The sequence below is a fragment of the Podarcis tiliguerta genome, assembly GCF_965153285.1.
Source record: "Podarcis tiliguerta genome assembly, chromosome: 8".
NCBI lineage: Eukaryota > Metazoa > Chordata > Lepidosauria > Squamata > Lacertidae > Podarcis > Podarcis tiliguerta.
Window position 1 is genome coordinate 62,274,330 of NC_139541.1, and position 16,679 is coordinate 62,291,008.

At 42.7% G+C, this 16,679-nt stretch overlaps 1 protein-coding gene across 2 annotated transcripts; it reads right to left on the reverse strand.

Annotated features, from left to right (window-relative positions):
• Positions 1-3,431: 3,431 nt before the first annotated feature.
• Positions 3,432-16,467, reverse strand: NUDC (nuclear distribution C, dynein complex regulator). 2 transcript variants are annotated; one of them, XR_014514750.1, is made up of 9 exons: positions 16,097-16,292; positions 13,489-13,566; positions 10,699-10,902; positions 10,177-10,263; positions 9,681-9,794; positions 9,148-9,342; positions 8,511-8,594; positions 7,046-7,818; positions 3,432-6,995 (listed from the first exon to the last, which is right to left on the reverse strand). XR_014514750.1 is itself a non-coding variant. In XM_083455856.1 (9 exons), exons 1-9 carry the CDS (start codon positions 16,190-16,192, stop codon positions 4,807-4,809), a joined length of 1,029 nt encoding a protein of 342 aa, XP_083311982.1. In that variant the 5' UTR covers positions 16,193-16,467; the 3' UTR covers positions 3,432-4,806. The 2 variants fall into 2 exon arrangements, 1 of the variants encoding a protein (XP_083311982.1); XM_083455856.1 differs by having other exon boundaries at positions 3,432-4,858; positions 7,700-7,818; positions 16,097-16,467.
• Between the last annotated feature and the right edge of the window lie 212 nt (positions 16,468-16,679).

A 16,679-nucleotide genomic window follows, 5' to 3' on the forward strand; every position in this document is an offset into this window, starting at 1 on the left:
AGACCCTTCCTATTCCTAAATATTGGTTATGTAAGGCCAAATCACCAGCAGTATTGCAACAGGAAGGATAAGGAAGTCATTCTGAAGGGCAAAAACCTCTAATATCTGGGGCAAATATACACGACTGAAGCTCTGAAATGGGTCCATTAGGGCCTGGCAGAAACAGCTGAGTGACAGATCCAAGTGGAACAACATGTAGGACTGATATACCAGATTCTGATGTGGCCTAAACAGTTTGATACTCCTACACTCCATCCATAAGCCTGAACACAGATGCAAAAGCAATCTATCCCTTTTGCCTCCAAGCTTCTGAATTTGACACTTGAAATACTACGGTAACTTTAAAGGTTATAGAAAGTTCTGACAAGCAGATAAATGGGTGCTTTGTGAAGCTGCTTCTCGTGCTTTCATTTTAACGTCTAATGGGAACTTTCTTGAGTGAACTGCTTATCACTCCAACACAAGCTATTCCTTGGGGACAATGGTGCAAGCATGAGACACCTGTGGATCAAATTTGTCAGTAGTTTTTCTTGCAATGTCTGAAAATGCTCAGCATTGTTGCACTGAATTAGAAGTCTGCAGGGGTTGCTTTGTTTGTAGAAGGCAGGCTGCAGGAAGACTTTCAGCTCTGATTTCAAGAGCAGGAGCTGGGAGAGTAGAGGATGACGAAGGCTGAGTGTCTCTCTTGCTACTTAAATTATTGTATTTTAAATGATACTTCCTAGACACTAAGCAAGAACCAAGGGACAATCTGATTCCATCAAGTACTCCCTTTTCCCATCACTCCTTCCTCTCCCTGAAATATTCTTCCCTGTGCAAAGGTAAAATGGGCCTTAGGTGATTGATACTGCTGTTGAAAATCCAGAAGCGTAAGCAGTGTGCTACATGGATTAACCAGTGCAGCTCTTTTTACACAGAAAGTTCACTCTGAGGTGATGTGAGCAGTCCCAGGGCTGGGTGAAACGACTATACTGTCCTGCTGATTTATTTTCATTTATATTTTATCCTAATGAGTTTAGAGGAGGGGAGGGAAGAAAAAGGCCAACCATATCAGTTGAATTTTGCTTTTGAGAAATCCATTTCTGGATGCTGTTCCATGAACCTGTAAATATGAAAGAAGCACACATTAGCTGAAAAAGCTAGGAAAGAAGGATCAGCAAGGCAATGTTATGAGTACGTGAAAATCAGTATTGCCCTCCCTAGGACCATGTACCTACTCTGAGTTTCACTTGCCAGGTAAAAATGAATTTACTTAAAAAATCAGGATTGTGTTGCTGCTTTCAGCATTTATTTATAGCTCTTGTATGCTACTGTACACTCTGGGGTTTCAAGACAGTTTATAAGAGTTACAGTTTTGGTTGACAGATGCTTTGTTTTTTTTAAAAAAATACATTGTTTTTATTATGGTCCACATGCCTCGTGTTTTATTGGTTGATGTTTCACCACTGGGGGTTTGAGGAATTGCATCAAGCTGAAAACAGATCCCACACTTTGATGCTACCCATTTTGGTTGTTGCATATCGTGCCATGTTTGAGTACATGTGCAGTGTTAGGGAAGATGCCCTCACTGCTACATGATGTCAACTTCATTATGCAGTCTAACCAGCTGGCTCAGGGAAAAGGCCCTCCTAGTCCAGCATTCCATTCTCACAGTGGCCAACCAGATGCCAATAAGAAGCCCACAAGCAGGACTGCAGCACAACATTCTTTTCCCCACGTGTGATTGTCAGCAACTGGTATATACTTGTGAAAGGGTCTGTTTTGTGAAGGAAAACACACTACTGGCCGCTGGGCCATTATCTGAAAAATAAAGCAGCCTCTTAAATGCAGGCAGCTGTCATACTGGTTATTAAGGTCATTAAGCTACTGTAGGACCACCCTCCACCCTGTCTTGGAACATCACAGGTGACCCTGATATCATTATGACTCTGACTAACTGTAGCCTATGATGCTGCCTTAAGTCTCCCATTAGCAGTATCAGTAATATTGCCCCATAACAACGTACTACAGTTGTAAATGAGGAACGACAAATTAATCTAACGTGCCCTTGGGAACTATTAGCTTCAGTTCGGACACGTAGCACCTGGCTGATCACAGCCCAGTGGCAAAACAGCTCATAAAATTCTAACCTTGGAACAAGCAACCTGGAAGTCAAGTTATCTGCAGATTATTTGTTTAACTCAGACAGTTGCTCTTTGCTGATAACAAAGGAAGGGGGTAAGGGAGGTGGAGGAGCCAGTAAGTTACTACTAAAAGAAAAAAGGGCAAGTCTGGGTTCCACATGAGGCTGGCTCAAGTGATTTTGCTGCTCTTGGCTGAAAATGAATGGTGGTCTCAACTGCATCTACAAGGGTCGGGGAAAATGAGTGTCCGATTGCAGCCCCCTCATTCTATACCAGTGAAAGCCATGCAATGTTCATGGCTGCGATGAAATCTTAAACAATTCCAATGAAAATGATTACAGTTAATAAAACTTTCAGTTTCTTCTGTAGAATAAAATGTTTGGAGACTTGTAATGTTTAAGCAACATACAGTTGAGGAAAGGAACAGGTAGAGCACAACGGCAACACTACTTCTACAGCATTAGGAGGGGCAGCTATTGAACTGCTTGGTCACTTTTACTCATTTTGTTCTCGTTTTCATTTTAAATGTCTTGGGCTCTTGGAAGGAAGACCTGCACCTTTCCCCCTTGTACCCCAGAGGTTTTGGTCCTATGAGGCTCCTCACACCTTGCTAAGTCAATGGACAGAAGACAGGATAATCAGACTTGCAAGGAAGAGAAACACATTTATGCAGGCACAAAACAGATGAAAGCTTTGTTGTGTGCCAGCCAGCAAGGGTCGGTAGACAACCAAGGCCATTCCAAGGTTCAGAGGATGACAAAAGAGCACAATGGCACAGGGACACTGTATGCTGTTGCCTCATGGTGGAAAGTCGAACAGTCATGGGATGGCCACAGGGCACAATTGAATGGGGTCAATGGCCTGTAGTCAGCTTAGGAAAAAGGGGAAAGGTTGCAGCTTGCACCACAGGGAGCAGGGGTGGAACAGCCCACCGCCAAAGCATGTGAGGGGTGCCTGACAGCCTGAAACTTATTTACAATGACAGGCTACAATGCTGTACATCAGTCTATGTTAACCTGGTGCTCTCCAGGTGTTCAGAACTACAACTCCCATCAGCCGAAACCAGCACTGCCTTGAATGCCGTATATTCTATGCCCTTGCCTATATTTTATTCCCAGTCACTGCTCTTCCTTCACTGGAAGAACAAGGGTTCATAAATACTCTAATTACAGTTTAGGAAGGTATGGACCATTTTTTCTTTAATATTTCATACCTTCATAAACTCTGTAAGAGCTGCTAGCTACCTTCTGGTGGCTCAAAAGTTATTCTGGTAGATGGATAACTGGAATATAGTCACATGACACCACATGAAAACATCACCTTTTTATTTATACATGCAGAATACAAGCTGTTTTTAAAGCAACCACCACAAAAAAAATAGAACATGCAGAAGGCTCTTGCTTGGCATGTCCAACGCCGAAAGGGGAATGCATGTGGAGTCGCTTCAATGAGGTGGACAGCTGTTCTCTAACAAACCAGAGATCTGTCTAACATCCAACATGTGTCTGTTGACAGCAGAAAAACCTTGCCTACTGCTAGTTTTAGACACCAGCATTGTTTGTATGGATCAATTCATTTTAGCTACAACCAAAGTAGAGCAAGTCAACCTTTTTGAAGTAACTGATCACTTAACAGACCCTTCCTATTCCTAAATATTGGTTATGTAAGGCCAAATCACCAGCAGTATTGCAACAGGAAGGATAAGGAAGTCATTCTGAAGGGCAAAAACCTCTAATATCTGGGGCAAATATACACGACTGAAGCTCTGAAATGGGTCCATTAGGGCCTGGCAGAAACAGCTGAGTGACAGATCCAAGTGGAACAACATGTAGGACTGATATACCAGATTCTGATGTGGCCTAAACAGTTTGATACTCCTACACTCCATCCATAAGCCTGAACACAGATGCAAAAGCAATCTATCCCTTTTGCCTCCAAGCTTCTGAATTTGACACTTGAAATACTACGGTAACTTTAAAGGTTATAGAAAGTTCTGACAAGCAGATAAATGGGTGCTTTGTGAAGCTGCTTCTCGTGCTTTCATTTTAACGTCTAATGGGAACTTTCTTGAGTGAACTGCTTATCACTCCAACACAAGCTATTCCTTGGGGACAATGGTGCAAGCATGAGACACCTGTGGATCAAATTTGTCAGTAGTTTTTCTTGCAATGTCTGAAAATGCTCAGCATTGTTGCACTGAATTAGAAGTCTGCAGGGGTTGCTTTGTTTGTAGAAGGCAGGCTGCAGGAAGACTTTCAGCTCTGATTTCAAGAGCAGGAGCTGGGAGAGTAGAGGATGACGAAGGCTGAGTGTCTCTCTTGCTACTTAAATTATTGTATTTTAAATGATACTTCCTAGACACTAAGCAAGAACCAAGGGACAATCTGATTCCATCAAGTACTCCCTTTTCCCATCACTCCTTCCTCTCCCTGAAATATTCTTCCCTGTGCAAAGGTAAAATGGGCCTTAGGTGATTGATACTGCTGTTGAAAATCCAGAAGCGTAAGCAGTGTGCTACATGGATTAACCAGTGCAGCTCTTTTTACACAGAAAGTTCACTCTGAGGTGATGTGAGCAGTCCCAGGGCTGGGTGAAACGACTATACTGTCCTGCTGATTTATTTTCATTTATATTTTATCCTAATGAGTTTAGAGGAGGGGAGGGAAGAAAAAGGCCAACCATATCAGTTGAATTTTGCTTTTGAGAAATCCATTTCTGGATGCTGTTCCATGAACCTGTAAATATGAAAGAAGCACACATTAGCTGAAAAAGCTAGGAAAGAAGGATCAGCAAGGCAATGTTATGAGTACGTGAAAATCAGTATTGCCCTCCCTAGGACCATGTACCTACTCTGAGTTTCACTTGCCAGGTAAAAATGAATTTACTTAAAAAATCAGGATTGTGTTGCTGCTTTCAGCATTTATTTATAGCTCTTGTATGCTACTGTACACTCTGGGGTTTCAAGACAGTTTATAAGAGTTACAGTTTTGGTTGACAGATGCTTTGTTTTTTTTAAAAAAATACATTGTTTTTATTATGGTCCACATGCCTCGTGTTTTATTGGTTGATGTTTCACCACTGGGGGTTTGAGGAATTGCATCAAGCTGAAAACAGATCCCACACTTTGATGCTACCCATTTTGGTTGTTGCATATCGTGCCATGTTTGAGTACATGTGCAGTGTTAGGGAAGATGCCCTCACTGCTACATGATGTCAACTTCATTATGCAGTCTAACCAGCTGGCTCAGGGAAAAGGCCCTCCTAGTCCAGCATTCCATTCTCACAGTGGCCAACCAGATGCCAATAAGAAGCCCACAAGCAGGACTGCAGCACAACATTCTTTTCCCCACGTGTGATTGTCAGCAACTGGTATATACTTGTGAAAGGGTCTGTTTTGTGAAGGAAAACACACTACTGGCCGCTGGGCCATTATCTGAAAAATAAAGCAGCCTCTTAAATGCAGGCAGCTGTCATACTGGTTATTAAGGTCATTAAGCTACTGTAGGACCACCCTCCACCCTGTCTTGGAACATCACAGGTGACCCTGATATCATTATGACTCTGACTAACTGTAGCCTATGATGCTGCCTTAAGTCTCCCATTAGCAGTATCAGTAATATTGCCCCATAACAACGTACTACAGTTGTAAATGAGGAACGACAAATTAATCTAACGTGCCCTTGGGAACTATTAGCTTCAGTTCGGACACGTAGCACCTGGCTTATAGAAATGAGTTTTCAAGTCTATGCAAACATCATTTCTGTTTGTGCAATAAGAACACCATGGACTGAAGGGGCACCTTAGAGAAAAACATGTTTAAAAGTCAGGCTTCAGATCTTTCTGGAAGATTTGCTCTGACTTGGGTCTCTTTACCACCAAAACCATGCCAGGAACACTACACAGAAGTATTCAATCTTTTATGCAGCACTTAGCTCATGCTCTTGTTTATTTTGGTGACAAATCTGTTCTTTATATTATATTTTTGCAATTCTCCAGTTACAAATGAAAGAAAGAATATAAGCACATTAATATTCAAATGAAGAGAAAATGTGGTGGTGGTGAAACAATATATGGAAGCGGACTGAAGGGAAAAGTGGGTTAAGGTGCATCAAGCACATCAAAGATACAGATGAACGACGATTCTGCAAGTTAGATCTTTATACATTGCCCAATTGATGGGATGAAGTTCAAAGCACTGCCTTAAAATCACTCCACTGGACACTTGCGGAGTCTGGCAAAACAGTCAGGTAGCTGGGTGGTCTGTGCTAGTGAGCAACAGCAAAGAGATTGTATGCTTCCAAGTTACCAGGTTCCATACATTTGTCACCTGGCAAGTCATTCTGGACTGGCAATCTTAAAACTATCAGCCTGTATTTGTCTAGTAGCCACAGGCAGCAAAAAAATGTGCATGGGTGATTGAGTATCCAGCAAAGCAACCAGGTAGGCTGTCAGAGGATAAAAATCATTGCCCAGCATAGAAATGTAGCAGGATGCCCATCTCTCATTGTTTGGCCCAAAGTCAATGAGCTCAGATGTGAAGCAGCTAAACTATTATTTAAATCAGCCTCCTTACCATTACAGCATTAGCAGCAGTGAAGGGAAAATAGGATTCATGGTGGAAATCTTGAAAAAGACCCTGTTTTTGACTTGGACATATATTTGAGTAAAGTGCAAATTCTTAGCTCATCAGCAACACTAAAGACTTCTTCTGAAGCATTGAACAAAGCTCTACAGGTAACAGAAGCAGATGCTGCTGCATTTGATGCTTGCCAATATTAAGACAGTGCATAGCACCTCAGTTCTACTCAGAGTAGACCCACTGAAATGTATAACTCTCAGCTGGTCATACCCATTAATTTCAGTGGAACCATTCTGAGGCTATGGATGCTGCGAACCATTCTGAGGCTATGGATGCTGCGAACCATTCTGAGGCTATGGATGCTGCTATTGTGATCAGCCTCTTGTTCTGGCTTTGAAGCACATTGCGATTACAGTCACACAGCACGTAATTGCGCCAAGCAGAGATGGTACTGCCAGGTAGGTAGCTGTGTGACCTGTAGTTACCCTCTTTCCAACCAGAGAGCAGGAAGCATCACCCTGCATGGCCTTAACAGGATAATTACTCACAGAAGCATATAGGCAACCTCTGCCAAACAGGGCAATAAAGCTATAAATGAATGTCTAGCGATCCATCTATTGCTGGGGTGAAAGAGGTTAAGCAATCTGGCTCTGAGGAAATTATAGTTACACACCACATAATTGATAAAAGCCGAGATGGTACTGCCAGGTCATTTGTTCCTGGACAGTGCCCTACTCCCTGGACCTGGAGCTGAACTATACCTGAGCCATTTCTCACCAACAAGGACTTCTTGCATTCATTGGCCACCAAGATGTGGGTTGGTTTGCGATGCTGTTGACTATATGGATATTTTACTGATTTTGAATTTTAAACTATCAAGGGTACAGGTAATTTGGTGGTACAGCAATGCACAAATGCAGATATCTGTGCTCAGAGAGTGACCCTTCATACTTCCCCCTCATATTCCCCATGAGACACACAAACTGGTCTTACTCACTTTTTCAGGATGTCCTGCTTCTTCTGCTCATCAGATGTAGGGAGGCCCATTGATTTCTGCCGCTGGTCATACATCATTTTCTCCACCATGCTGCGGGTTTCACTGTCCAGATCTGATAACTGGTTGCAACGGGAACAAAGCAATGTGGTTTCACTATGGTGTTGGGAATAATTGAGATTCACGCCCCAGCCCTTTCCTTCTCAGCACTTTCTAGCTGCTGCCTTCCTGGCAGCATGCATACCAAGGATCTGAGTCAAGGGTTGAGCAGCCAGAACCATTTCTGGCAGCAGCATATAAAAGGAGAAACCTGTGCCTCTTTACGGAAGCACACCAACCTCTGAGAACCACAGGATTGTGTGTAATGACTTTGTGTTCTATGAGTTCTTCCATTGAAGATGGCACAAAATTTTGACAATTTTTGAACCAAGGAAAGGTATTCATTGTGGGAAATACATCGGGAAAGGACAGTGGTAGAGCATCTGCTTTCTATGCAGAAGTTCAATCCATGGCATTTCTAGGAAGGGCTAGAGGAGACCCCAGTCTGAGACCCTGGGGAGCTGCTGCCAATCAGTATAGACAATACTGAGCTAGATAAACCAATGGTCTGATCTGATAGAAGACAGCTTCCTCTGTTCTGACCCAGTGAACACTATCAAATGATGAACTCTCCAGATGAATAGTATATATGCTTGTTCCATGAAACAACAAGCTGTCACTCATCCTTTTAAATAAAAAATTAAGAGCATGAAATGATGCCTGTCGAAAGCCCACAAGCAGGGCATGACCACAACTGAGCAGGAAAAGCACTCACTTTTGAGTTTTCTGGGTTAATTTTCTTGGTGTTAATCTCTGGGTCTGTTTGGACTAACTTGTTCCACCATTCCATCTTGTTGATCTAAAAGAAACAAGATTGCAGAATGAAATGTTTTTACAACCAGCGTTATTCATTAAAGTTGTTAGTCTAGGCTAGGGCAACCCAAAGTAATTTACAACCAAAAAGGCAGTAAAGCCAAGAGGAAACAGAAACAGATTTAAAAAATATCACCCACTTCTAAGAGGCTGCAGATAGTTTAAGACCAAAGGCCTTGTTATAGGGGAATGTTTTCGCCTAGTGCCTAAATATATACAATGATGGTGCCAGGTGAACCTGCCTGGTGAGAGCATTCCACGGAAAAGAGTACCTTCTCTGAAAAGCAGGGGATGAGGGAGGGGACGTGGGATGGAAAGGGAGGTGACCAAAGATTTTCAGATAACATCCTGGCCTTGTGGCTCACTGTGGCATGGTAGCCCATTTGATTTGCATGATCAGACAAAATAGAAAGTAGTATTCCGATTGCCAGCTCAGTTTTTGAAGCTCCTCTTCAACTGGACGGAACAAGCAGCACATTCAAGAATTTACAACTCTACCCAAATTAGGCATGAAAATGGCCTGAATCTTTTGCTGTTACCTTCTCCAAATGCACAGTGACTATTTTCCCATCCTCGATCAGCCATGAACTCTCCTCCACCTTCACCTCGTTATATAAGTCTTCATCAATCACAGGTGGGTGGCCCTTTAGTCCCACCTTCAGGTGCCGTCTCTGTATGTCGACCAACATATCCTTACCCTTCAGCCTGAAGTTGACTTTAAATGGGACGGCCAGCTAGACAGGAGAAGGAGCAAGAGGGAGCATTGAATCCACACATATAAATTTGTTAACCGTTACTTGCGGCAATCTATTCCGCCACAGATGCTATATCAGGTCTTCAAGTTCTTTCTTTCTGGAACTGATTCTGTGTCCCAAACTAGTATGGTCTGAAACAGTCATTAATTAACAAGACTGAGACCCAGAAAGACCAACTCCCAATGTTATTCACCGCCCGTCTGTATTTCCCCCCTTAACAATCAATGCAGGACAGACTTGTCTTTTTATGACTCATCATTAAGTTTATCACCTAGTTAAAACATCTCATGTTCTTAAAAAAAACACCCTATACTTACATCCAGTTCAGAGAGGGTCTGTGTCCACCTGTAGTTTGGAAGGTCTGCCCCATTCCCAGAGTTTGGTTTAAGCTTGCCTTTGTCCTTCTCATCTTCTTCCTCCTCATCTGTATCCTAGACAAAACACAGCAAAAAGTAAAAATACTTCTTAGTGTTCAACTTTTAGCAAGCCAAATTCATGTAGTCTTTTTCCTGCCTGTTGTATCTTCTGTATAATTGGTGGTTCAGAGGTTCTGCATGAACCTTCTTGAAAGATTATCTTGCTCATGAATTTAGTTTTGGATAGTTCTAAGGCCTCAACAACTCCTATGTGGGTTCTTTGAAACAAAGCAATCCAGAGGTTCTCCAGAGGTTCACGTGTATAAACCCTAGAATTCTATTCTGGTATGCATATTGTGTGAGCATCCACAACCAAAAACCATCTTAAACCAATATAGGTTTAAGATGGGAACCAATATCTGTTCACAAGTTTCAAAAACTTCTGAGAATAAATTACCTGTTTGCTGGACTCGGGAGATTCTACTGGATTCTCAGCAGGTTTGGAAGGGATACCTTGGGCCTCATTTTCTTTCTTCTCTTTTTTCTGTTTTAGAAGATAACAGTTGAGAACTACAAACGTCTGTGAAATGTTATTTACTGTTAATAGAAGTAGCACCCTGCCCCTTTGTTAGTTCAAAGCAGCTGGGGGGGGGGGGGAGAGGGCTTTTTGCTACTTCAAAGCATTATAAGTAGTTGTGATGATTTTGCCTTGTGGAACATTGTGGGGAATTTCCAGATACAGAATATATAAAGGTCTGGGAAGTGCTATGACTTACAACATAAGCAAAGAGAAGGAACTGATTAGAGATATTCTAAGACAGTATCAAAATAATTCTATAGGAGTTGATGCTTTCATGGTTGGTTAAATGCAGTCTTCAATCAAATGGAAAGCCACTGATAACCTATCAAGCCAGACATAAGCAATATACTTGTTCTTCCATTACAGTGAAGATCCAGTTACAACAAATGGGATTCACACCTGGTCAATTTCCAGTTGCAACCTTTCTGCCTCCTCCTCAGTCAGTTCTTTAATCCTTGGCTCACTTTCTTCCTGTTTTTCTTCTTTGGCAAGTTTTGCAGCACGCTCTGCTTTCTCCCGCTTTTCTGCCTCTTGACGGGCCTTCTTCTCTTTCTGTGCTTTCAGAGCCAGCTTGTTGTGGCGACTGAATGTCTCTGTGATTAACTGGGGAGACAGAATAAATCCTGTGAAAAACTAGTTAAGAAGCAGCATCCTGTAGTAGATAAAATGGCTTTATCTTTCTCTGTGGTCTAACTTAAGGTGGGCTCTTCTATCAAAGGAAGGGACTGCTTAGTATCAATTCCACCCCCACCCCTCCAATTTGATACATTTGGTGATAAAGGGGATCAGGATTACTTTCATATCACTTTCAAGTTCTATCATCAGCCAATATATTATGGGGCTGGACATATGATGTGACCACCATTAGCTATAGAAAGGCTATTAATTAATTAAATTTCTAGATCACCCTTCATCACAAGATCTCAGGGATGTTCACAGAATAAAATACAAGATAAAATACAAGAAAATAATTAAAACAGAAACAACAAAACAATAATGCCCCCTCCCCACAAACACACTTAGAAGGCTGTAGAATATTAATCTCCCAAGGGCCTGACTGAAGAGGAATGTTTTCGTCTGATGCCTAAAAAGATATACAGTGGTACCTTGGTTTAAGAACAGCTAAGTTTATGAACAACTTGGATTAAGAATGCTGCAAACCCAGAAGTAGGTGTTTTGGTTTGTGAACTTTGCCTTGGAAGCAGACCATGTTCCGCTTCCTTTTGAGTGTAAATTGAGTCCCCCGCTGCTATGGGAAAGCACACCTTGGTTTAAGAATGCTTTGGTTTAAGAACGGACTTCCGGAACGAATTACGTTTGTAAACCAAGGTACCACTGTACTGAAGGAGCCAGGTGAGCCTCTCTGGGGAGAGCATTCCACAAACGGGGAGCCACTACAGAAAAGGAGGCACGTGAATAAGGGCCTCAGATGATGAATGCAGAGTCCGGGACAATTTGTATGGGGAGAGGCGGTCCCTGAAGTAGAGGTCTTGAGATTCCTATCAACTAGGGAGCTTTTCTTCCATCAGGGCTCATTAAAAAAAGTTACTTGCAGTAACTTATCCGCCCTTTTTCCAAGAGCCCAGAGTTGGAATGACAGGAATACCTTTGCCCACAATTCAGGGAAAAGAGAGAGAGAGGGGTGTGGGGAGAAGAGAGAGACTGAAGGTCAGGGCTCTAATATGTTTGCTGCAAGAGGTGATGTAGTCATCTGACTGCATAACAGACTGAATTTTAAGAATTCCTGCTGCTGGGTGACCTTCACAGCTGCTGCAGCAACTAAAGGCCATGAATAGAAGAACGGACATTGGAACACATGATCCAACGTGCCCTTTGGACAGTGACATGTTGAAGACTTGTGCCTACTGAAAAAACAGATTAAAATCTTGTGTCTCACATTTTAAAAAAATAGAAGCAATCTTTAGATAGTGTGTAACTTAGATATGAATTGAGAAATCTCTGGTTCCATCCATAATATGGAATCTGACTTGTTAGCATAGACTCTGGTAGCTGTAACTGAATTGTATGTTTCTACTGACCTCCCCCCTCTCATTTTATCAACTTTTTAAAAAGCAGAAAAGCATTCCTCTGTAACATAAATTCCTGTTTCCATGTCCCTAACACCATTGTTCCACAATGTCCACTGGCTTCTTGAAATTCATTAGGATTCTGCCAGGTAAAGAAAAATCCAAACTCTTAAATCACTCAACTTTTCTCCACTTTAAATATTAATATTCCTCCCCCCCCCCAACATATGCAACACAAAAGAAAACCTTGTTGCAGTAATCCCACTTCCACTTCTTATATTGACTCGAGAAACAGGCTTGGATTGAACTTCTAAGGACAAAAAGAATAGCCTGACATGGAAAATGTCTCAGAGAATGGAAGGGCAACCTGGCAACCTGAAGCGTTAATGATGCATAGAGGGGTGCAATATCTCACTTCTTATACAAGACCTCATTTAAGACCTCAGTAGTTTAAAAAAATCCTCCACGTTTCTATGTAGATTGATTTTATTTAATCTAATTCCTTGGTTTTTTGGGGGGGATATACAGATTTCTCTGAAGTTCTTACATTCAGAAGAATATTAAGTAAGAGTTGTCAAATTCTAAAGGTAGGCTATGTCATATGTTTCCCCTCCTAAAATTAGCAAAGGAACTAAATAATCACATAGCATCTAAGATCACCAGCAGCATTTCTCACATTGTTAAGCAAACTTTTCTGTTGGGGGCGGGGGGAAAGCTACCACTGCAGAAGTGGACTTTAGTGCTTTTCTAGGAGTGAACAAACAGAGCAAGCTGGAATTATTGATCCATTGGTGTCTGTTGGAGTTAACTCAGTACGTCTCAGCATGCTTGCTTTTGAAGCCAGCCTTTGTTCAAACAGCAGCCAAAAAAAATCACAACCAAACAACTTCTCCACTCTCCAAAAAGGTTGTTAGTAGTGTCATCTGCAGATGTGTATATGCTCCTGGCCTTTCACAACTGAGACGTGTGTTTATTGGGACCCACATTATACCTGTGACTGCTCTGCTGTGGCTGTTTTTAATTCTGAATTTTAAATTGCTGCAACCATTCCTGGGACCTGCTGGTGAAGGGCTGGTGGGAAACCCAGCCAGATGGGCGGGGTATAAGTAATAAATTATTATATTATTATTATAAATTTAACAACAACTGATAAACAGGATACCTTCTCAGCAGCACCCTCTTCTCCTCCTACAAAGAAATCAGTCTTGCGCCTCAAGAAGCTAAAAAAGGTGTTCACAAGCTGCAAGGAAAGGATACAATATGTTTTCAAGAACTTGTTCCAAACTCCACAATGAGGAATATGCTCTTTAAAAATTCAATGTCTCTTACAAGTGATCTGATTTGTAAAAGAGCTCCCAATATTATTTTGGTAGCAATGCAATATATATTAATGGCTGCTAATAATATTTCACTATCAAACTTTGCTTTCATGATGTCAAAATGCTAAATGCCTTCTTACATACCTTTCTGTTCTTGTTAGGTTATACATAATGGGAACTGACGCTCTCAAAGAGGATGTGCAAAAACAAAATATGGCAAGGAAGAAGTTGGCTAGTTGGACAAATAATTTTGTTTTTAATTCGTATTTTTTCCACAATATATATATATAAGATTGACTGCCACTGCAAGATGATGTGATGGCCACAAACTTAGTCAGCTTTTAAAAAGGATTTGGCAAATTCATGGAGCAAAGCACTATTTACCATAATGATAGCTAAATGGAAGCTCCATATTTCATAACAGCAGGAAACCCATCGCCCTCCAACTGTTGTTAGATACCAATCCCCATTAACCCCAGAAGCAAATCACGTTACTCAACTGCAGTGTGATTTGCTTTATTATCAAGCCCAACAACCCAGAAGATGGAAAACTACTGTTTGGCTCAAAAATCAATAATTATCTAGAAGCTAGCTATGGTCACAGTTTCTAAGGACTTCAATAGGCTAAGGTCCATGTAACTAGGAACCAGCAGCAGGGCAGATGTCACTTAGGTGCTTACAAGCAGAATGTGAAAAAGGCTTTCTCTCCAGCATAAAGTATTCCGATACTGGCTCTATAGAGCAGAGGTGTGGGGCCAGTATCCCTCTAGTTGTTACAGAACTAAAATTGCCACCATTTCTGGCTGCTGGAGTTGATGGAAGTTGGCATTGCAATAGTTGATGGATCATGGGTTCCCCACCCATACAAAATATGGAGCTTCCCTTTACCTATCATGGCTAATAGTAACAGGCTTTTGCTCCATGAATTTGCCAAATCCGCCTTAAAGCTATCTAAGCTTGTGACCATCATCCTATAAATTTATTTTGGAAAACAGTTCTTTTGACCAGTCCCACACCTGTTATTAGCCAACTTTATTAGGTTACCATGAGTTTTAATATTATAACGGGAAACTGTTTTCTATAGAGGTCAATATAAATGAAACTGGAAACTTTTGCTTTATGAAACTTAAGTGTATTACAATGATGTCTGTACATGTGATCTTAACACCTTTTGCTGTCTGTTTATGGCACACTTAGATCAACATTTTATGTATCCTTGAATGGCAACAGAAGTTGGATTCTTGTCACGAAATGGATTTTTAGAGTCTATGCTGTTATCTTTCATTAAAACACAGGAATTTCCTATGTCATAAATCAGCATCACATAATACTGAAGGGTGGTCTTATGCAAAAAGCCTACTGTGTTGTCTAAACAGGTGCTTTCTACATTGCACAGAAGCACATACAGGCATTCCCACACTTATGCAGAGAATACTTTCCGGACCTCCACACATATAAGTGAAATCATGTAAAGTGGGGAACACCCTCTAAATGCCTATTTCCCCCTGCTCTCCAATCCAGACCAAAATATCTAAAGTTGAAGCTCTGGGGGCAGATGGAGGCTGTGCAGAAAAGCAGCTGTCAGGCTGGAAGGCTGAGCAGCCTAAACAAAGCCCAGCTGTGCCTCCAGTCTCTGCAGGGCATCCTCAGCTTTCAGTGACATCCTCTTCGGGCTCCAGGGAGGGTCTTCTCACAAGCCACGAGGACTCTCCAGCTCTCTCCTGCCATTTCCTGGTAGGATTAAAGTTATTTATTTATTTCCTGGCACTGTGCCTATATGCAGTTGCAGATGGGTAGAATGCACCAAGAGGTGTGTGTGTGCGCCTGTATTTTGAAGGTACCATTTCAAACTTTTTCATGGTGCTTATGGAACTCTCCCAAGATCTAATGGAAGGCATTCACACATTTCCATTATGTCAAGCAACAAAGTGAGTACTATGCTGGCTATCAATGCATCTCCTAGAGACAGGCTACTAGTTAGATGAACCATAAATTTGACCTAGAAGAAATAATAAAACAGTGTCAAAACACAGTGGGTTAAAGTAAGGGGGGGGGGAATCGACGAGATGTTGCCTCTCTCTCCTGGAGCAACCCTGCAGCCCTCACCGCACATGTCCAAAATAATTGCTCCAGAGATTCCCCACTTCTCTGGAGCATATTTGGAGGAGGTGTGGGGAGATGCAGGGGAGGGAAAAAGAAAGGGGAAGTCATCCAATTTGGTGGCCATCAGTTGCATTTCATGGCAGGTGTTTTTAACATGCGGGCAGCAGCTGTCGCCTGCTGCTCTTCACCAGCAAACGGTACTCGGAGAGAAGGGAAATCATGAGGGGGAAAGGCGGCAGGGCCAGCGAGAGGGTTCGCGAAAGAGAGACTCCAGGAAGGGAGACCGTTAAACGGCGGAGCGGGAGGAGAACTCGGATGAAGGGCCTCCCTTCCTGCCCTCCATCTTACCTCCCGGACGCCGCCTTGGTGCTGCTGGGCCATCGCGAGCAACATGCCGTCGAAGCGCTCCTCGCTATCCGTCCCATCCTCCCCGCTGGCCCCCATCGCCCGCTTCGCTCTTATTTCAGCTTCGACCACAGACGCTCCGGCCTCGCTCCTCTGTTACCAGCACGCTCCGTCAGCGGCGCCCCCGGAAGCGGAAACAACGCGCACTCGCCGAACCCGTTCCTCGGCAGGCTTCTGACCAACCGCCGGCTTCTCTGCGTTAACTGGCAAGGGTTTCGTCCAATCAGAGATAAAAGGGAAGGTCAGGGGACGAACCGTTGGTGGCGGTGTTGTGCTCCGTTTGGCGTCCGTTTCCGTGGTTACCGGCTTCCGATGCGCGCGAAGGACGACGGGAAGCTCTAGAAAGCTCTCGTTCATTCCGGGCGCGCGCGGAGTCTAAAGCTCCCACGTTGGTCGCACCGGGGCTTGGTGTTTACTTATGGCTTGAAATAACGATTTAAGGCGTGAACTCAATGGGGTTTACTCCTGAGCAGGCGTGTGGGGTTGCGCTGTAATCTGTGGGTCCCCAGATGTTGTTGAACTACAA

Coding starts and splice junctions, on each gene's coding strand:
- NUDC (XM_083455856.1), bottom strand. CDS start 16,192: ATGGGGGCCAGCGGGGAGGATGGGACGGATAGCGAGGAGCGCTTCGAC. Junction 9,795..10,176: donor CTCCCGAGTCCAGCAAACAG/GTAATTTATTCT, acceptor TGTTTTGTCTAG/GATACAGATGAGGAGGAAGA. Junction 8,595..9,147: donor TCACTGTGCATTTGGAGAAG/GTAACAGCAAAA, acceptor TGTTTCTTTTAG/ATCAACAAGATGGAATGGTG.